The sequence below is a fragment of the Metopolophium dirhodum genome, chromosome 8, assembly GCF_019925205.1.
Source record: "Metopolophium dirhodum isolate CAU chromosome 8, ASM1992520v1, whole genome shotgun sequence".
Lineage (NCBI taxonomy): Eukaryota > Metazoa > Arthropoda > Insecta > Hemiptera > Aphididae > Metopolophium > Metopolophium dirhodum.
In genome coordinates this window covers 36,043,686-36,066,496 of record NC_083567.1, presented here as the reverse complement: position 1 = coordinate 36,066,496, position 22,811 = coordinate 36,043,686, and the positions used below count along the sequence as shown (strand labels likewise).

The following is a 22,811-nucleotide window of genomic DNA, read 5'->3' as shown; positions in this document are numbered from 1 at the left end:
ATACAATGCTCCTACTATATTGTTACAATGACATTTGAAAAGTTTTAAAAATCCTTAGTCACAGTTCTTTTTTATAAGAAATTAAAAGTTCAAATCTTGACAAAATACGAAAAAATCACGAAAATTAGCAAATTATTTTGAGTTGAGAATGCATAAAAATTTTTCTTTTTAAATCTAAGATTGAATAACTGAAGAAACATGAAGATTTTACTGAATGTTTATATTTTCATTTTCTATACACCATACAATTTTCAAAATATTTTGATTTGTTTTGAACTGTGTACGGACACTGTCAGTTTTCAATTTTTTTAGTTTTTTTTTCTTTAAATATCAATACAATTTTATTTGTTGGGTAAAAAAGCGTGAACATTTAATGCAAGGCTCCTGATATATTGTTACAATATCAGTTGAAAAATATTAAAAATACATAGGCACAATTTTTTTTTATAAGCATTTAAAATTCAAATTTTGACAAAATTAATCGAACCTAAAATTTATTAATTATTTTGTAGTAAAAATTTATAAAATGTTCAAATTATATAGCTAAGGATTGAAAATTTAAAACAATGTTCCTCGTAAATAGGTTATATATAAATTACTTTATTCACATTAATATCATCAAATATATATCACGCACGTATCTTCTGCACAACCATGCAGACAATGAAATCTATACCACAATCCTTATAAAAAAAAATTGGATTACATCTTATATTCATATTAAAACCTCCATGCGTGATGCTTAAAATAAATAAAACCAAATCGCTCTTTCAAGAAATATTGTAGAATTATGGTCTTGTTGTTGCATAGATCCCTGCATTACCTATGCGTGATCGAAGAATTCAGAGGCGTGACAAAAAATAGTATATGTGGCTCGTGCGGGAAGGCAATTTCAATCTTGGGTGAAATGCGGCCATCGCCTGCGGCTCGTGCAGCACACGTCGCCCGCGACTGAAATAGCTCACTTCCCGCCCTTGCCGCACAATATACGATTTCGATTTTGGTTTCGGATATCGGTATTTATTTTTTCCGATTTTGATTTTGGTTTCGGATATCAGATTTTGGTTTTTAACGGTTCAAACCGGTATTCAAATATCGGTTTCGAGCCCTGATAATATCTATTTACTTTATGGCCTTTACGCTGACACGTTGGTTAGGATAAAGTGTTTCTCTGAATAACTATCTTTGCGAGCTAGAGGACGATTTTTATGAATCAATGAGATCGGCTAGTACTACCAATAGTGGTATTAATAAAATAATAATAAAATATATAAACACATTTTTACTTCATTATATAAATATATATATATATATATATATATATATATAGTATAATATTATGAATTACAATCAAATAAGACTGTTATGATAATAATAATTGCAATGGCATAGTATGTTATGTATAGGTAAAACGGAATAAAAATAAGGTAACATTACGTAACTATAAATAAAACATAATATTTTAATAAAAATTACAAGTGCGTATTATAACTTATGCTTAAAATATTATTTTATTTTTTATCTTATATAATAATATAATATTAAAAAAATGAATGAAAAATTCGTAAATGGTAGGTACTTAAAAATTAAATATTAAACGGATACATATATTTATTTACAAAAAAAAAAGTTGTCACATTATAATTAAGTTATAAACTTACAAATAATTTTTTTTCCAAAAATAAATATTTTGTATCCAGAACAACAGTTATTTAGTACACTCACGACGGACATGGTTCAGCGTTGATTCAACAGCAGTTTGAAGCAATATCTGTATATAATGATAAAAAGTCCAACTTACAGTTTTATCCTTAAACATAATAATTTATCAATCAAATTAGACGAATGATTGTGGTGGGGGGGGGGGGGGGCAGTGTCATCCTGGTCAAGACAACGTAGCTAATAACGATCCTTGCCGGGTCCCTAACCAAAATACATTAAGTCTCGATAAATAATTTGACAATATAAAATATTATAAGCATGAAAATATAAATGAGTTAAAATATTTAAATTATGAGTAATAGATGGGCAACAAACCAACAATGAATGCATGTATTTTTCCAAACATACGATAGTATAAGATGACATAGAAATATCCGAAGTTTGGAAAAATATTGTGTGCTTACACATCACGCGCATTGACCCGTATACTACTATAAATTACTAGTCACACATTTTCAATTTTAGAAAATAATACCATCGAGTATTTTCTAATCGACCATATAATTTGTTACAATCTCCCAGTATCTAATTGAGATTATAAGAGGACAATTTACTAACCACCAAGTTTATGGGCATGGCTAACATATTGAAACTATTTTCATGGCTTCACTCATTTTGATATATTTTCTGTATCTACACGACTACACCGCTCTCAGTTTATCTTCAAACTAAGTTACTTAACTATATGCAAGCTTTGTCAAAAATTACAACGCTCAAAAATCAAATTTTAAATAAAAGTAACGACGAGGAAATTTATAATATTTGTATAAGAAATGCGAGGATCCAACTAAAAATATGAATGATTTTTTGTAAATAAATCAGAAATGTCTATCCAGGGATATTTTGAAAATAAACGCATTTAAAAGATAATATTTAAAAAGTCATATTATATTTATAATTTTAAATTAAATAAAGATTTGAATTAACATCAAATAAATTAAGTATGAAAATATGTTCTTACTTAAAATTGTATGCACATAATTTGATAACAACACAAGACAGGTTGGGCTCCTAAACAAAAATTTTGCCTGGGCCCTATTTAGTGGCCTGCAGCCCGGCACTGGGGGGAGGGACGGGACTAACCTATTTAGCCCACCACGGGCTACATGGTCTGAAATATAAATATTTCTATTAATATATATACCCATCATACTTACTTTTTTGTGCACATCACCGAATATGTATATCCGATGGAGTGGTTAGCGTTAATCGACCGCTAGTCTAAGTCTTTATTGTTGCCGTTTGGGAGAGCCAAAGAGAGCAGACCGCTTACTGCAGAAAAAAAAAAATAAAATAACTGTACTGGGACAGATGGTATTTTATCTTAAACAATAGAAACAAAAAAGCAAAATTCCCGTCGATTTTAAGATAAACATTTTATACGACCTTGAAACCCAAATACAAAGTTTGAAGTTATTTGTTACGCACTTCCGAGGGCATAACTTTTATCCTCAACAATAATGACTATTTTTTAACATCTATCAGTGGCGGATTTAGGAATTAGGGAGGAGTAAGGTATTGAATCACAAACTTGGAAGTGGAGGGCTTCGCCTCCCACTCAACCCTCTACGGTTTTTGATTTTTTTTTTCTATTATATTCTGTATAGCTGCAGCGGTTCTCAAACTTGTTTATTCGTAAAGCCATAATTGCTGATGTATACCTTCAAAACTTTTCAACCTTTTATAGACATTTTTTTTAAAGTTATTTTATTGTTCTATAATCAACTAACATGCACAATCAAACCAGAAATGTACAAATTATTTGTATTAAATTGAAAGTAAAAAATTGGAAATAATTAGTATTTTTGAAAGAAAATCGCGTATAGCTCCAAATAACGCATTACTGGTCAACGAGCTTAGATGAGGAATGTACTCACAAATAGGTAAAGTTTAAGAAAACAAAATGTTTATGGTATTTTAGGTATTATTCTGTAGAATAACGAAATACAAATAAAAACTGTAGTAAATACTGCGTTATTTGGATTTATACGCGATTTCAGAAAATACAGAAACAGCTAGTATTAAGGGCCATCGCGTGTTAGGAACGCAATAGCAATATCGTGTTCGCAAAATGATTCTGAGCAGAGCGTTTGAGGTTTACTATGTACGATGATTATCGTACGGATTTTACAGAATGCTTATAACAGTCGTGTTTATGTGATTGTATTTATGGAAATTCACTTCAAAAGATTAATTATTCTTACTTCAAAAGTTCAAACTTTCAGAGCATTTCTTTTACACGAAAATATAAGTGGTCACGTAGATAAATAGAAAACGTTTTTAGTACATCTTCATCATTATTATTATAGGTAGCCAGGTAGGTAATAATATAATATGCATCCGAGATACGACAAAATTGTGCATTTAAGTATTTAATCATAATTTACGTACTTATCAACAACGAGCTGAATATGATGATTAGCAGGATGCAATGTGAGTCGATGAGCAGTCCGAATGTGATGTTGGCCATCAGTGATCCGAGGCGTCCGAACGTCGCTGAAGCCGCGGCTGCCATTACTCTGCGCGCATACCAAATCGTATATTATTACTCACTTATAAGTATACTCAGTATGGTTTTATATGAATTAATCATTCGATTGTTACGTGTAGCCCATAGGTAAATGTGCACAGGTGGAGTTTTGATAGAATATATTATAGAGGGAGCTAGAGTTTTAAAGAAACAGTGACCTTTGAGACAGTTGCGTACTTAGAACTTAATTTCGGGGGGTGGGGGAGGGGTATTTATTGGTGGTTATTATTGACCAAATAAATCGGTAAAGCACGATTGAGCATATAAGCTTACCTTTTTAGCAACATGATTGCAAAGCAAAGAATATTTTATGCACCGTTGTCACATCATGATATTCGATGATATTAGTACCATATTTTGAATTATTATAATTTATTATTTAAATAAATATCTTTTGTATAATTATATAGTTCAAAATTGAAAATGGCAACGTTGCGAAGTTTTTTATGCTTAATCACGTAGGTTTTCTTTTGTATTTCTATATCTTTTGAAAATTGAAACACTGACAAATTTAATCAATCGTGTCGCAAAAAGGTGTTTTATGCTCAATTGTGTCGTAGCCAAAAAAATATATCTCATAAAATTAATTCTTCCTGAAAAATTAGAGGAGGAGGAGTTATCCTTTCGTAAGATAATATAAATAGATAAATAAATATATATAATTTCCTTCGCGTAATATATTATATTATTATGTTATATGGTTGGCGCCGGGCGGTGGGTCTTAACCATATGAATTAATGTATATATTTTAATATTCGTGGTCTTACCTCATGTTGGTGGGGAACAGATCGACCATGATGCACAGCAATACGCTGATTCCCAGTCCGCTGAACGCTTCGAATAGGCACGACAGTATGAGGTTTTGCAGAGCGTTTTTCACGAAGTACAGAGCGGCGGCCACAATTCCGGACACGAATAAGCACATCACTATAAATTGGACAGTTGACGGTATTATTATTGTTATAATTTTCATTATTGCCCCATCCAATTACCCAAAATATTACCGGACCAATAAATTCCAACACAATATGTTCATCCCTTTTATAAAATTAAAGTGCCGACCGTTCTAAATGTTATTTATTTTCCCCTTTGCGTAAGTTTTTTGGTCGGTAGTGAATCCACATGATTATTTATGGTGTAAAGTCACGATAAACTAATCATCAAAAAATGTATGAACGATTTATCTTTACTTCAAAATCAAATTATTGTGTTAAATTAGAAAAATACATCTGACCAAAATATTTTTAATTGTTTCATACGTATACAGTATTTATTTGCAAGTTAAATGGGGTGAGTTTATGGTGTTATGTAATATTATTGATTCCGAGTTAACTATCCATGAGGGGGGGTCCGAACCCTTGGACCTCTAACCCCCACTGTAAATACGCCACTGAGAGTGTCCGTTGTACAGCATCAAGATGTACCAGCACGGTAGCACCTCCACGTCACACTATAGCTACTATTAGCATCATTACATTTGTGTACATTTGTGTTTTAAACTTTTATTTCAACGAATGGAAATTGTCTAAATTAAATAAATCACTCTACTATACTGCTCAGTATCTGGATTGTTGGAAGAGTAGTACTCAAGTACACAGCACTAGAATAAGCAGTTAACGTTTTACCCTCGCAAATTAATTTTTTTCCGGGCCTACCGGTAACTGAATTTTCAAAACGAATATTAATTATTAAAGTGATTTGTTGAATGACAGGATCAATAAATTGCCCATGATGGTATTCGATTATTTCATCGGCCAGTATTCGCGTAGTTCTATAATATAGTATATATATATAATATCATATTATCATACAGCAACCGAAGTTATACGTCATTTCGTATTTGGATCCAGCCATCCGGGGAAGACCGGAAATTAAAAAACATCCTTAAAATACACTACCGGTATCCTGACTGCATTTTGTGCTTGTGTGTGTAGTATTAATCGAAAAATAATTAGTCCATAATGCTTGTACAGTCAAGTGCAAATATAATACAACTCTGGTTGAAATTTCTATTTCGAAATAACGTTTTTGTATTGAAATAATTTTATAATTATTAGTCTACAAATATTAAAAAAAATATTGAAATAAAAATATGTGTTAATATGATATTTTTATCGTTAGAGCTGATGACTTGGATATTGTTGTATTATTTTCCACATAATAATGTTTTAATTGCATTATTATTCTATGCGATGATATACAATTTGTTTGGTTATTCTTTTAAGTGTGTATACATTTTTTCGTGTAGGTACTATACTCTTAATAATCTTACAATATCGTAGTAATTTAGATCTTAGAACATTTAAATAAATTAAAGCTGTAGCAGATAAAAACACATTTTCCTAAGATTTTTTTAGATTTTTTTCAATTATTTTTTTTTTATATCAGTCTAATAATGTATGGCATTTGATTCCGCCTATCCACGCACTAATTAAATAATTTTTTCCGAAAACTTTTTAAAAATCGTATGAATTTGTAGAAACTATAAATAAACTTTAGTCGTATAATGTATAAGTATTTATAGGTATGTAGGTACCCGTATTACTATAATTTAGGGCCTATTTGTGTGTGTGTGTATGTTTGTATTTTGTATAATTCATTGAGAATTGAACTGTACGTCTGTACCTATACCTACGTAGTATAATATTACCTGCAAAATTATTAAGCATGTACACTGTACAGTGTAGGTAATATTAAAATTAATACTGACTAATGTCGAACAGTATCTGTATTATTTTAATTAATAACAAATTACAATATTTGTGAAATGTATTTAAATAAAAAGGGCGAATAAGTTTATAATTTTTTTCCTAACTTAAAGTACCTATATTGTTCAAAAAAGAGTGAAATTTAAAAATAGGCCCGGGTACACCTTTGCGTGAGTTGAGTATAGTGTTGTAATGTTACCTAAGAAGAATTTGGCGCCAAGCCGGTGCACGCAGAGGGGCATCCACAGCGACGTGGGTATGCACGCTATGCCGATCCACAGGGTGTGGGTGTATACGGATTCGCCGACCGCCGACCCGCACAAGTCTACCGTGTTCAGCGCTCCGTCGTGTTCTATGTACACGGACGACACTTGGCACACTGAAACGTCCACGCCGGGCTGCTGGCGTTCGAATGTCTCGAACCTGTTGAACAGCTCCGGGAACCACATCATCAGCGTGTAGTAACTGCAACGATAAGGCATTATTAAGATACCGAGACGTCACTATACGTCAGCTAAAGTGCAGGTTTAGAATTTGTGGAGCAAGCACTTTCGTGTACTAAAAGAACTATCAGATATACATTTAAAAAATAAAAAGTGGCCACTTACTACCCAAATTAAATTAGTAGGTACCTAGATAAATGTATTGTGTCACACCATATTATACAGTCAATCGTAGTCTAAATAACCTAGAATATATATATATATATATTGACCATAAATATTTCGTCTTAATCGACTGTCTATATGGCTATATCACAAACTAACAAATTAATTAAATAATTGTTGACTTTGACTATTAAAAATATAATACTAAATTACGTGGTTTCCAATAAAGAGTATATAATTATTGCATAAAAATACCGAAGCATATAATTAAAAATATTTCCTACAGTTCTAAATGTCAAAATATATCGGCGTATATCGGCGTTACTTAAACAACTAAGTTTAAATCGTATTTTGTACTTTTCTAAATTAACATAATATAATGAAATCAACCAGAAACAAATAACAATAATAAACAAATGTTTAAAAATTCGTCCAAATTATCTATTCCAACCTAGCTGTTTACCTACCATACAATGATTTGACTGCAGTTTATCATTTAATTGTTATTTAAATTATCAAATCGTTCAACAATGATAAATTGTAATTTTGTTTATATATAAACATTTTCGATTTTTGATAAGAATGCATCTATATTGCTACAACAATATGATGTATTAAAATGCACACAATGCTAATTAGTAATTAACACTTCAACATAAAATAATAAACGAAATAAAATAAAGGGAGCATATTACTTGCGTCCGAAATTATTATCAGTATGTGAGTTGCATCCCGCAAAAAAAGATTCAAAAAGGGTCATAGTCTATTTGCGTCCCTATATATACTTTTTTTAATAACCTATATGCGTCCCGAAAATATCGATATGCCTAATAAATATCAAAATGTTAATAAAAATTGTATCGATGTTTATTTTAATTTATAATATAGAAGTATAAGTAATAAACAAGTTAGGTATTAGGTATATAATTCAAAATAATAAAAAATTTCATGTTTTAGATTTTGTCATGATAATAATAATTATAGATCAATTACAATAAAGTAGAATATAATTCAAAATAATAAAAAAATTCATATTATGTTTTACAAATGTTATTACTTAATGTTTTATGATATACGAACATTAAACTGAATACTGATATTCTTATTACGGGGAAGAACTGCACCCATCAACAGACTTCTTTACTAAGTATTATATAGAAATCTGTGCCCCCATCCCACAAATAGTGAGGTTTATTATACAGTCGTAGGTACACTATTTACGAACTATCGATTTTAGTAACTTAAGTATATAATATCGATAATAATTACATAGCCGACTTGCGTCCCCAAAACGGGACTCAAGTTACCGGTTGAATTTACTATAGGTACCTTTAAAATATAACTTTTTTGGGACGCAAGTAACATGCAGCCAAGTCAAATAAAATGTATTTTGTACCATATAATTGACCAAGTGATATATATTGTATTATATGGCATAACTACAATCAAGTCATACTTAGGTTAAGAGTTTGAGTATCGTAACGAGTGCAGCTTACCTGGACGTCAGCCCGAACTGTATGAGACACGTGAGTAACGTGTTCTTCAGGTGTGGTGGTTTGAACATCTCTTTAGTCTGGTACCACACCTCGTTCAGCAGATTCTTGAGGTCTTTTGGCGTCTTTACCGTCTTCATGCTACGTAACGAACGCTTTGACTGTATGCTGATGACACTGCATCGGACCTCGTTCTCGATTAGACTTCGCACCTAAAACATGAGTCATCATCGTCAAAAATCGCCATTGGGTTAGTGGGACCGCAGTGTGATATAGCCTACGAAAAATATCAAAAATGGACGGAGCCATTTAAATTCGACCAGTGATTTGATGACGAAGCCGGAAATCGGAACCATAATAGACCCAAGGTCCCGCCAATTTTCTATGAAAGTCTCGCAAGGGAGGGCACAAGAAAATTGTTTTAAATTAAATATTAATTTACACCAGTATAAAGTTTAAACGCACGGGATTTGTTAAATGTAATATTCTAATGACGATATATATGCGTTTAAACGCTACAGAACAAACGCTTAGTAGACGCAGGCCTTGAAATCATGCTATTTTAACGAAATACGTGAGGTGCAACAAATTAGTTAAGTGCGTTAACTCTGCATGTACCGGCGAGGTACCTCTTTAACGTGGATCTTGTGTTTTTTATTTGGAAACACGTACCTAACCTATAGAAAGAAAAAACATTCTCCTCAGAAATGAACGGAGACGTGACTAACATCCCTAATAATAAAAAGTATTTGAATGGTTCATAAATCATAATGTATATGCTTGAGCAAGTTGTAGGAAATCTTCCACTTGGACGTGAATGCAGTGTACCCGCAAGTGCAATGATGCAACGATGCTGTGCATGCACTATTGCAGCACTCTGACCAATATGCACATATGCATTTCGCAAAGACTCGTTGTTTGGTAGACAAAGGGTACCCCCCCCCCCACACCCGGATACGTCACTATACGTCAGTGACATGGCTTCGTCCATAGTTATCTATTATATTATTAATGTACGCACGGGATATGCTTCTCCCGGTTCACCCGTGTTCTCCGTGTAAATCCGTTTCAGACACTCTAGCGCCTCGTCGAATTCACCGCACTCCAACAGGAACTTTGGGCTTTCCGGGAACCTAGTCAGCCACAGGGCCAACAGGATACTGGGTAACGAGCACAACGTGAGGAACAAATTCCATGACGAATACCGGAGTATGCCGATGGCATAGTTGGCCGTCATCGGGATGATGCCCCAAGCAACCACTGCCGGCGAACACGATAAACAGTGGTTAGGTATTTTATTATTATACATGCATTAATAATTATTATGGTTATTAGTTACTACCTATTATGTAAAGTACAAACAAATCATAGGACCTTGCAAGTTACCTTGTTGTTAGGATGTCATCTAAATGTTCTGTGATTATTATAATATGATACGTACGTGGTAGCAGTATAATGCCGACAGTCCAAAACATTTCCAGCCACGACAGCACTTTTTCTCTATAGATTTTCGGCTGAAATTCGCCCAAATACGAGAAACAAATTCCCAAGTATCCGGAAAGCCTAAAAAAAAAAATATGTCACGAGTTATGATTTGTATAATAATAATTATTAAAAGGAAAATCTGTAAATATTGTATACTCGTAAAGTCGTATTACACATATTAATATGATATAGAATATTATAGAATAAATTAAGTCACTATAATTAATTTGGATCTGTTGGATACTATCAGGGGTTACATTTGGGGGGGGGGGGTGAAAGTGGAATCAGTCCCCCTACCACTGACGGCGGTTAAAAATCACTCCCTTTAACAAATTAGGATTAACATTATTCTGAGTTAAAAGTGGGATGAGTATATGTTTACACAATCACTGCAGTTTATATACATTAAATATACATTAGACCTTAAACATAAAATTATATATGAAACGCTTTAAACTATGTGGAGACGGTAGCCCCCCCCCCCCCACGGAATGTTTTCCCACTTTTAGCCCTATGGAGTATATGGATACTTTATATTGTAGTTGTATATTACACATTAGAATATATAAATCATAATAATCATAATATTATAATAGCATACGTAGATTACAATATAATATAATCATACTCGTCAAAAGTATAATAATTAATAGTACTAATGCATAGTAGTAATATACCTACTATTATATTTATTTTGTTAGTATAAAATTTAATTAACGTATAATTTTAATCGAGTGGAGATAAATAAAGACATCAGAATAATTCTAATAATATTATAATTTAGCATTAAAGTATAATATTGTTATTTTTAATATTATTAGTAAGTACCTGCTTTAAATTACATTTTAAATAATTTTTCCTAAACATCTTTCAAATAGGTACTATTTAAGTATATAACTATAGTATTAGTATTTAATGTTCAATAGTAGGTACGTATATAAATAATTAATATAATATATATATAGATACTATTGTTTTAATGTTGTTTGTACTTACCCAAAACCACTGAAGAAACGACAGAACAAAAAAGGCCAAAAGAAAGTGAGGAAGCTCGAAAGCAGGCTGAAAAGGCCATCCACAAGTAGCGCTGCGATCAGAGCTTTCTTTCTACCGTGCATATCGGCCAGACATCCCCAAAAGTACGCTCCCAGGAGCATTCCTATATTTTAGGTACACATACATTATAACACGCGAGAATCCTAAGAGTTAATTTTAATTGTATTTATTAACATCAAGTGGCAGTTTTATAAGTAAAAACATAATTACATAATATATAACAGAGCTAGATTTAGAGATAATAACAAATAACCGATACAAAGTGAACGTTTTTTTTATATGTAATATTATTGAAAATTAATTTGTGTTAGTTAAGATGGTTAAGTTATAAGTTAAAATAATAATCAATATTATAGGTGTTTAACTTTAAAAAATTAAACATAATATGGAAAAAAACACTGACTTATTTAAAAAGTAGTAATTTAGTAATTGTTTTTACTATAACCTGGGTCATATATGAGTCATATTACTAAGTGATTGTGAAACTTTAATTCTTTTTGAATAGTAACTAAACATTTTGTTTCCAATACATCCTGAAACTAGTTTTATACCTAGTGATCGAGACGATTGGAAGTTTGTTTTAACTAAATTATTAAACCAAGGAACTATGATTAATTATTAATTGTTTATTTTTATTTTAAATCATTTTACATAAGTACTCAGTGTGATAATAAAAAAATAAATATAATTATTATTACCTAATCAGTTTTAATTAAAGTTATAAATATGTGCAAATAAATTTAACTTAATGTATAATTTTTAAATTAACTGAAAACAGATATAATAGCTGATACTTAAATTAGCTAAGTTATCTATTACATAGGCGTAAACTGGGGGGAGGCGAGAGGGGGCAATGCCGCCCTTGGTATTTTGTAAATTAATTTGAAAAATATTATCAAAAAAGCATTTTAGATTTGTAAGAATTATTTTTTTAAGAAAACTGAAAAATATAATATTTTTAAAAGATTAACTATAGAAAAAAAAATGAATTGATTAATCAAAATGTATTTATTTATTGCTATTTGCCATATGCGATATGCCATCGTAATACATCATGATAATAATTATGATAAAAAGTAAAAACAAAACCAAACAGCAAACTGCAGCCTGCTGTGTTCCGAAAAAATCATTAAGATTCGGTAAATTTTTAGTTCATATACTATGGATGGAGCCACAGCGTATTATTTTGTTGCCGATATTAGCGACGAATCTCCGAATTAAGGTGATTGATATGCACATGCGCGATGCAACTCTTCGCATGATTATCCATAAGTTACTATCCCTGAATTATTCTAAATCATAGTTCGTGGTTAATTATATTATTATAGTAATTATTATATTATTATAGTATATTATTACCTATACTATTTTTGCAATATCATATAATATTATTTAAACATAATATGCTGATTTGATAATAAATTATCTGAGGATAAATATGCAAGAAGTTGCGTTGTGCATGTGCATATCGAATACCTAATTCGGCGACTCGTCGTTGATATTGGCAAAGTTTTTTTTGTATTGGTATAATACGCTGTAGATCCATCCATTGTAGTATAATGATTTAAGGGTAAAATGAAAGCCTGTTTTCCTATTCGAGATAACTGTTTAACTGTGAACTTCAACTGATAACAATATGACACGACTTTATCTTGTATTATTCTTCACTATTCATCGTTGATTTTGACTGTTTGAGCTTTGAGCGTAGTGTTATAGAATTACTACATTAAAATATTACTATAATACTATTTAGTATATACTATTCTAATATCTTTTTTTGTACAATTCAAGGTACTTTTTTATTATTTTATATTTGTGTGTACATGACTTTAGTTATTATTAATTGTATAAGCTATAATTAATATACAGACGCACAGTGTGATACATTTAAAAATAAATATATATTATATACCTAATAACTATAAATTATAAAATTAGGTATATCGTATATTATACATTATATTTATAACGTTATGACTTATGATGGACTTCGGAAATAAATTCCATTTTATGCAAAAATAAAATAATAGGAAAATATAGAAATGCAGAGTGTTTTCATTAAATAAACCATCATCTTATCAAGCTTTTTCCATAATGTCATTTAATTTTACATACTACAATAAAGATTTTGCTTAAATAATAATATTATTGTGTTATGCTTTCCAGTTTCCACTGATTAAGTATATTTAATCTCCAAATATCTTTAAGTATACGGTATATCGACATAAAATAAAGTTAGCCCCCCCCCCCCCCCCATAAAAATTGCCCAAGTTACGCCCATGATCTATTAGGTTAATTAGAAATTTAACGAACTAGTTAAGTTGAAAACCAAAAAAATTTAATTTTTCAACTAGGTACCTAGTTATTATTGTTTCCTATATAGTTATTATTCTGTATACTTACCCAAAAGCGGGACGGCGTTCAACAGACCCTTGTCCGATGAGCTCAGTTGGAAATCGCATTGCGCCGAAGGCAGGACGAAAGACACGACGCTCACGGATATGGCGCAGTTCATGTAGATGAGACCACATAGCGCCAACAAGAAGTAGTGGAATCGGCCGAATTCTATCGTGCAACAACGTAGATTGTCGACGAGATTTGGGATGAAAAAAAATCGAAAAATCTTCGTTTATAATTTAATTAATATAAATACCCACAAGTACCATAAAAGCGATGGGGGAAAAATATGTATTACCTGCGCACGTTATGGCGTGCTCGAAAATTGATCCATTGTCCAAGAAATCCAAACCTAAACGTATAACAAATAATAAATTGTATGAGTTATAAATGGTATAACATATTATAATATTATGTATGTATGTTGATAAATATAATACGTATGCATAGACCATCGAAGCAATTGAACACAATTAGTTTCGTATTAATGACAAAATATCGTAATGATGTTTGTCAATATACTCGATAAATTCTCGTTAGATAAATTCTGGCAATTATAGCTTGTGCGTTAATTAAAAAAGGTTTAAACTTGTAGCGACAACATTGACTACTAAGATTTTACACTTTTTTTTAACAATTTTAATTGAAAACCAAGGAGTAAACGTTAGTTTTGTTATTCATTAAAGCGACGTCTGAAGTACATACGCAGCTTAAATGACAATCTATTTTTTTTTCATCTTCAATACACATGTACTTCTATTACTATAGCCTATAAGTATATGAATAAAATATGATATACACTTTTTGACTCTTATAGCTATTAATGTGACGTGTACTGAATTAGGTTTATAATATAATAGTTAATCTATCCTCTTTATAATTTTTCGTCATAAATTTCTTCAATTTTCAAAAAATTGCTGAAGTTTTTCATTGCAATATTCGATTGAAAACAAGTTACCCCTAGCACTAATATTTTTTAATGCGTTTATATATTTTATAAATTACCTATGTACTTACTCATTAAAAATATCTTCTACTAAAAAAAATAATAGTTTAAATTTGTGATATCTGTTATCACGAATGCAATTGATTGTTATTGATTTGTATTATGAATGTACACAATCCAATGCTGAAATGTACCCAGCTACTTTATTTTCACAATTTACCTACTATTTGATATGAATATAGTAAATATTTGTTATTTTGAGTGAAGGCCATTATCGTACAAAAGATTGAAGTACACCGTATACACTTATACATTTGTATGGGATTTTATTAATCGAGTATTCAAGTACCTATACTGCATAGATAATAATATAATATATTAATATGTATACATTTACTTACAAGTAACGTTAGTTTTTACATAATATATTATAAATAATTATACTGGGTGATAATTTTAATAGGTATTAAACATTCAACATTACAAGACAGCAATTCTATATTTATTACTGTTATATTTTATAAGATTTTTAGTTTTTTAAATGACAACATTTATTTATGGTTTCATATTCTGACGCACAATATTTTATTAAAAAGTGTGATATTATATGAAAATGGAATTTCATACGAGAACCTACCTAGTTCGTTTTATAACTTAAAATTTTGTTGAGCGGAGTGGAGTGTCAAATCCTTGTAAAATGTTGACGTCCTACTTCATCTATCTATAAACTATTCAAATATTTATGACAAATTAACTAGGCACTCGTTAAAAGTTCTATTTGTGTACATAAAAGTTCAAGGAAAATTATTTTGACTTCTGAGCGTTAAAAATATATTTTTAAAAACATCCATAGTTTTCGAAATAATTATGTTTACCGTTAAAGGAATTACCCTGTACGTGTAGTCACTTCTGTGAATACTTTTCAACTTTATCGCAAATGTTAAATGATCAACATATTATTTGACGTATTTGTGTAAATATTAGTGTAAACCGATTACCTTGCCACAATACTAATTAAATAATATTAATCAATAATCATATTCAAACGAAATGTTTTAATCTGAATACTGCATGAAAAGTTTTCAAGTAGATAACTATTTAAAAAAAAAACATTGAAAAAAATAAAGGATTTTGAATTATTACATACGAGTATGATAACTGTATTATTACAAGAAAACGGTTTCAAATCAATTGTGTAACAGATTTTTTCTTCAATTATTCATTATTATATTTGAATTTTAATAGTAGGCACCTACTTACTATTATAATATCGGTTTGTTTGGTTCAGGGTTCTTAACGTGTGTTTAATAAACACAAATGCATTATGATAGCTATGAAATATTTTTTGCTGTTTTTTGCAGATTAATGTTCGCAGTGATATACTTACTAATTCTTTTAGTCAATACTTATCAGACTTAACTATGTTTTATAAATAATTAAACATATCTGGTACCTATGAGTGTATGACATGTACCCTTAGTTATTTGCAAAACAATAAAATCAGTGCAAATATTTTTATGTAAAAATTGGATTTTCTCATTTACGCATTTACTGTAAAGTGCAGTAAGTTTGTTGGTAAGAACAATATACCTATTTTTTATAAGAAAGTTTAAATTGATAAAACCAATATTGTCTCTTTCAACAAAAATATATATAATACGTACTACGTGGGTTATTTAAAATTTTAGAAATATTTTTCACTTGTATACCTATTTTATTTTACTCTACATAGATACAGAATTTTTTACTGCTTCCGAAACATGTCAAAACTGTATGCAATATCAAATAGGTTCTTATACTGAAAAACATTTGAAGGGTCCTTCAGATATTAAACATTGTGTATCGACGAAATTACTGTATTGAAAAAACGTCGTCGATATTGAATTACAAAAACAGCAATAACAATATATTGAGCACAAGAGGATGCCTCAAGTTTCAATATCAGACGGAGAACAAATAGATTTGAAACGATCATTTATTTTACGGGGCGAGGTCGCGAAGATTATTATATGACTGAAATGATATTCATACGAAATAAACATTGTTATTTTGTAAAAACTGTTTAGCCTGGCCACTAGCCTGAGCTGAGTATTGATTAATAAATAAATTGTATCAAATCAACTTCCTAAAGTCCTAATAATACCTATTTTAATTGAAATTTGAATAATTTTGTTTCGTTTTTTTTTTTAGAAAAAACGTGATCTTCTAGATTTTGGAATTTTAGTAAACGACAAAGTTAAATTTATACAAATTATAGTTTTCATCGATATTGATTATAGCCTTATAAGTGTATGACTAATATACAAGTATATTGATGTTTTTCAACTTTAAAATTCTTGCAAAAGTATTCGAATTTAAGTACAAGATTTGATATAAATTACATTTTAAAAGCACCGTGCATATGGTTAGTTATTTTATTACAGAAATTATATTTTGTAGGGTTAGGCTACATTTTGACATTATTAAATAAAGTATCCAATTACTGCAATGCATTGGGTTACATGCAAATTCGACTTTTTAAATTTGGAGGGTGATGTAATTTTTATATTTTTTGTGTGTTTGTTGGCCAGTCAGATGTCAGCAGGTACACAGTATTGACGTGTCAGACCGAGGGCGTGATTTCACGTGAAATATTAACATTAATTTGTATACGCATAATATATTTCACATAATATAATAGCAATGCGTATAATGTAATAGATAAGTATTTTCGTATAAATTAATAGGTTCCTAAAATATATTGTGGATCTATACATCACGTTAATAATGATTTAGAGAGATATAGTGTTGATGTACTATTGAAACATTTATTTTATAATGGCTTCTACGATTTATACAGCTTTTGTAAAAACTTAATCCGATTAATACACAAGATTCAAACGCGTTATAGTGACACAACATACATTTTATATACATTTGTAAAGAGGATGAGTGGAATTAGTGACAAAAACCTATGAAAATAGGCATTTTTGAGGTGTTTAATTTTTAAGGTCCCTAAATCAAAAGACTAGTACCAACGCCCATATTATGTTTATGAAGTTCTATACATTTTCTATCAATTATAATAAAACGTACATACAATTGAATACATTTTATGTATTTTAAAATTGTATAAGGTAACTATAGGTACTAGAATGATTAAATAATAAAACTTTATTTTTATTTTTTATAATAAGTTAATATTTCTAAGGCAATGATTATATCGTGTATCGTGTTTAACTGTCATCGTGTGGAAGCAGCTGTTTAACAATTATAGTGATTGTGAAATCGGTAATTAAATCTATAAATGGGTTATATACTTATATCTATTATTTATAAATTTATAACAGGTAGGTATAATATAATATAGTCTGATAGAGTATATTATAGTAAGTTATAGGTACTAGATAAAATTAAAATATGGGTACTGTATACTATAATGAAATAACTAAATTTATTTTTGAAGAATATAAATAAAAATATAATATTTTGAAGCTTTTTCTAAGACATAAATGTTCATCAAAAAAGTTGATGGGTGATTTAACTCCCCTGTAATATCCCCATGGATATCTGTTGCCCTGTTCATATCTTAAATTTATAAAGTTAGTATGTCGTTTTTTTGTACGATATTACTAATTTGTGTTTTAAACGATTATAAACGATTATAAAAATTACTATAAACCACTCGAAAATTTTAAACCAAGGTATAATCAAAATAAAAAAGATATATCTGATACATTCGCAGTTATAATCATATTATATTTGATGACATAATATGATATTAATGATAATATGATATTATACAAATGCCATCACTGTTAAGACTTCAAAATCTATAAGTATATAACAATTAAAAATAATTACTATGCGTCTAATGTCTATGCATGGACCAGTGTCAGCATAGGAGGACAATTTTTCAAAGCGCATCTAAAAAATACTCGTTTACAATCTTATTTTGCCAGCTTTTGTTTAGTAAGAAATGCTAAATAGTAAATAAATTTAAATAATAATTACAAACACTGAATGACTGAATCCTAATGGATTAGGCTGCAGCCGTGGGTTTTTATTTAGGTGATGAAAAAAATAAATAGTTACAATATCATGTAGCTATATTTAAGTATAAAATAATAGTACCTATACAAAATTATATTAAAGCAGTACGGCCACCGAAAAATGAGTCGCAATTGTAACTTTTTTTCAGTAGAGTTATCTAAAAACTATAGCCCTACCGAAAAGACGCCACCCGGGGCGCTACAATCGCGACTCATTTTTCGCTGGCCGTACTTTAATAGTTATAATTGCTTTTGTATTATTACCATTTGTAAATTTTTGTAAATACTTTTAGATTATCTATTATTAAAATACCAAAAAAAAAAAATTTTAAAATACTGTACGTCATTACCTAAATCTAAATTTAGAGGACCATTGCCAGGAAAAGTTTTAAATAAAAATAAAAATAATATTTTTAAGGTCCCTAAATCAAAAGACTAGTACCAACGCCCATATTATGTTTATGAAGTTCTATAAATTATCTATCGATTATAATAAAACGTACATACAATTGAATACATTTTATATATTTTAAAATTGTATAAGGTAACTATAGGTACTAGAATGATTAAATAATAAAACTTTATTTTTTATTTTTTATAATAAGTTAATATTTCTAAGGCAATGATTATATCGTGTATCGTGTTTAACTGTCATCGTGTGGAAGTAGCTGTTTAACAATTATAGTGATTGTGAAATCGGTAATTAAATCTATAAATGGGTTATGTACTGATATCTATTATTTATAATTTTATAGCAGGTAGGTATTAAATAAAAATGTTGATAATACTGATATTATTTAATCCGATCTAATCATACTATCTAGTATTCTAGTACATATCGATAATCGATATAGTGAAGGTATTGTACAAGTTGATAATTTTTATTACGTCTCCCAACTACTCTTATTATACCTAGATAACCGCTATGCTGCCTCGCTAACATTTAGTATGAAACCTATTGTCATTCAAGGTAGTTATAGGTATATTTTATTGTATACGATTGGTTTGAAAAATAACTAAAACATTTTTATCGTAGTAAAACGAATCCCCAAAATAGTTTAGCTGTAGCATTAGATTTAGTAAATAATTATTTTTATAAATTAGCTACCAAATATGGTGTTATAAATCAATTATACACTAGGAACCAGTTTTCATTATGTAAAGAAAATGTAATAACAATCACTGATGTAGGTACAAAAGGATCAACAAATTTTCTTAAGGCAAGTTATTCTACATCAAATTCATAAAATGGTGGGCAACAGTATACGAGATGTAATTGCAAAACAAATAGTGCACCACAAAAAAGTGTGGTGTAGAAATGTTGACATTTTATGTAGTACCAAATGTCATGACAGTTTGTCATGTTGCAATAGGTAGAATAATTTTTGTATGGTAAAATAATCATATTTTAAATTAATACCTAATATAAGTATAATACAGTTTAATATAACAATTTATAATTAAACATATTGTTGCTATTTTTTATTATCGTCTATAGATAATAGTACTATTTTAAATTTGGTTTTTTTTTTGGTAATTTATCTTCACTCTCACTATCATCACTTGCATGAACTGTTATTTTATTTTTATTAATATACTAATTCTCAAGAATTGTACCAGTTAATGTTAATAAAATGTTTATCAACATAACGCGAGTTTCAGATTAATATACAAATATTGAAGTCTTCTCCTAAAAATGCTTTAATGTTGACAGATGATACAGCCAATAATTATTTTTCAATAATATTGATTAGTTAAAATCATGTTATCTTAAATTAAAAAAATTTTGTTTTTAAATTGTGGCCATAATTATTAGGTATAATTAGTGTTATTTGTATGTTACAAACGTATAATATGCCTATGATAACCGTTAAAATATGATTAGTCATTAGGTATCTATTAACTAATATTAAATTATTTTTTTTATCTGAAACGTAAAGACACGGTGACCCGTTCTTTAGGTATACAGTTGAATGAAAAATTATTGCAGCAGAATACATATTATTATTATAACTATTGTAACATAGGTACATAATAATATAATACGTGAAATAGCGTTTAAACTTTAAATGGTATATAGTGTTATTATAATATATAAATTACCCATCACGTCCCTGGTGCTTCGTAAGTCTGTAGTACGAGTTTCTGCATAGATGAACCAAAACCGAAAAGTAAAATTTTAAATAAAAACAAAACCGAATTAAAAATAATGTTTAATCAATAACAGCATACAAAAATATGACGTGTATTAAATAATAATAAAACAATAATATAATATTATGTGTTTCAGAAAAAAAAACGTTTATCTCTCGCACGGGGCACACGCGCATACGCGAACAAATACGAAGACGACACGAGGTAGTAATGATTACTATAATATTATATTATAATAATATATTATATCAGTACGATATTAATTCGGATCTGTTCGGCTTTTCGACTTTGGTGGGCGCACACACTCACGTTCGAGCTCCAACTATAAATGTCGTGTATAATAATTAGGTAATAATTATAATTATATAATATCGTCGTAGGAGACTTGGGCGGTTTTTTCGGTGGTATTATCGCGATCGGGTACCGCGTACCTATAAATGTCGTGGCAGACTGTCGCGGTGCGCATCTAACATAAAGATATGCAAAAACGACGGCCTGAGAACAATATAGGCTCAGATAAAAACACAAATAATAGAGATACGTCGGCGGCGGCGGCGGCGGCGGCGGCGGCAGACTGCGTTCATCAAATGAGTGGTCTGCGTCGATCGTGGTAGGAGTATCTCACATCGTAATGTTATAATTTATAGAACCGGCAAACAATAATAATGTAATATATTTATATCTGACGACCGTTTTTATTATAGCTTTTAAAATGATAAATCGCTCACGCACCGACCACTGTGTATCAAAAATAAATATAGATATAACGAAGACTGCGTTAGGATTGTCTCTGTTCACCTGAAACAACGTGCGAGGAGAAACAATAACAGCTTTACAGCAGCACCTCTATACCCCGGCACGAGTTTCCGCGGTGGTTTTCACGCGACTGTCGACACTAAAATCATACCGCTCGTCTCTCGTCGGAATGCCTAGAATATATTATTATTATTATTATTATTATTATTATTAATATAAAGTATATATAATTTATCGTTTAAAATTCGTAACCATAACATCGGTTATCGTCAAGGTTACTATAATAAATTTATCATAATATCATATTATACCTATGTTATAATAATAACAATAATAATATTATGTCATCATCGTTATACATTACCACACTCATTCGTGTTGTTTTTTCTTCCAAAATTTTAAATTTTAGGACATTTACGGATAGTGGTGAATATAGGGGGGCTAGGAGTCTCCCCTTCCTTAGAGTCTAGACTTGGGGTCGGCAACCTTTTTAATAATAACTGTTAGGTTTACTAATTTAATAAGGTATCAACAAACAAACAACGTTTTAAACTGCAGTTTCCAGTCTTAGGTTAGGTAACTATCTTGGGTCGTGATTTTTATACAAATTATAAATTTTACTCGCGGGCCACATAAAATTACAACGAGGACCATATGCGATTGCCGACCCCTGGACTCTATACCATCAACCTTCCCTTAATATTCACAAAAATTAACTTTAATAATAGGTAGTGTTTTTTTAGAATCCCCTATTGCCCCTCTCCCCCCCCCCCCCCAGAACTCAACCATGGATCCATCAATGTATATACAGAATATTCAGCTGTGTTTTTTGGTTTTCTCAATAATTAACTAGCACTGCTAAACAGTAGTAAAACATGGAGGGCCAGTGGGCCACCTTGTATAATGATAATATCCTAAATCGAAT

General features: G+C 30.0%; 1 protein-coding gene across 2 annotated transcripts; it reads right to left on the bottom strand.

Moving 5' to 3' along the window:
* Positions 1-1,438: 1,438 nt before the first annotated feature.
* LOC132949971 (synaptic vesicle glycoprotein 2B-like) lies at positions 1,439-22,017 on the bottom strand. Of its 2 annotated transcripts, none has more exons than XM_061021113.1 (12): positions 21,080-22,017; positions 14,298-14,351; positions 14,006-14,167; positions 11,543-11,705; positions 10,503-10,624; positions 10,083-10,321; positions 9,065-9,273; positions 7,160-7,425; positions 5,020-5,179; positions 4,114-4,241; positions 2,880-2,994; positions 1,439-1,810 (listed from the first exon to the last, which is right to left on the bottom strand). In XM_061021113.1, the coding sequence occupies exons 1-11, from the start codon at positions 21,081-21,083 to the stop codon at positions 2,939-2,941; spliced, it is 1,563 nt and encodes a 520-aa protein (XP_060877096.1). In that variant the 5' UTR covers positions 21,084-22,017; the 3' UTR covers positions 1,439-1,810; positions 2,880-2,938. The 2 variants fall into 2 exon arrangements, with proteins under 2 accessions (XP_060877096.1, XP_060877095.1); XM_061021112.1 differs by having other exon boundaries at positions 1,439-1,771.
* Between the last annotated feature and the right edge of the window lie 794 nt (positions 22,018-22,811).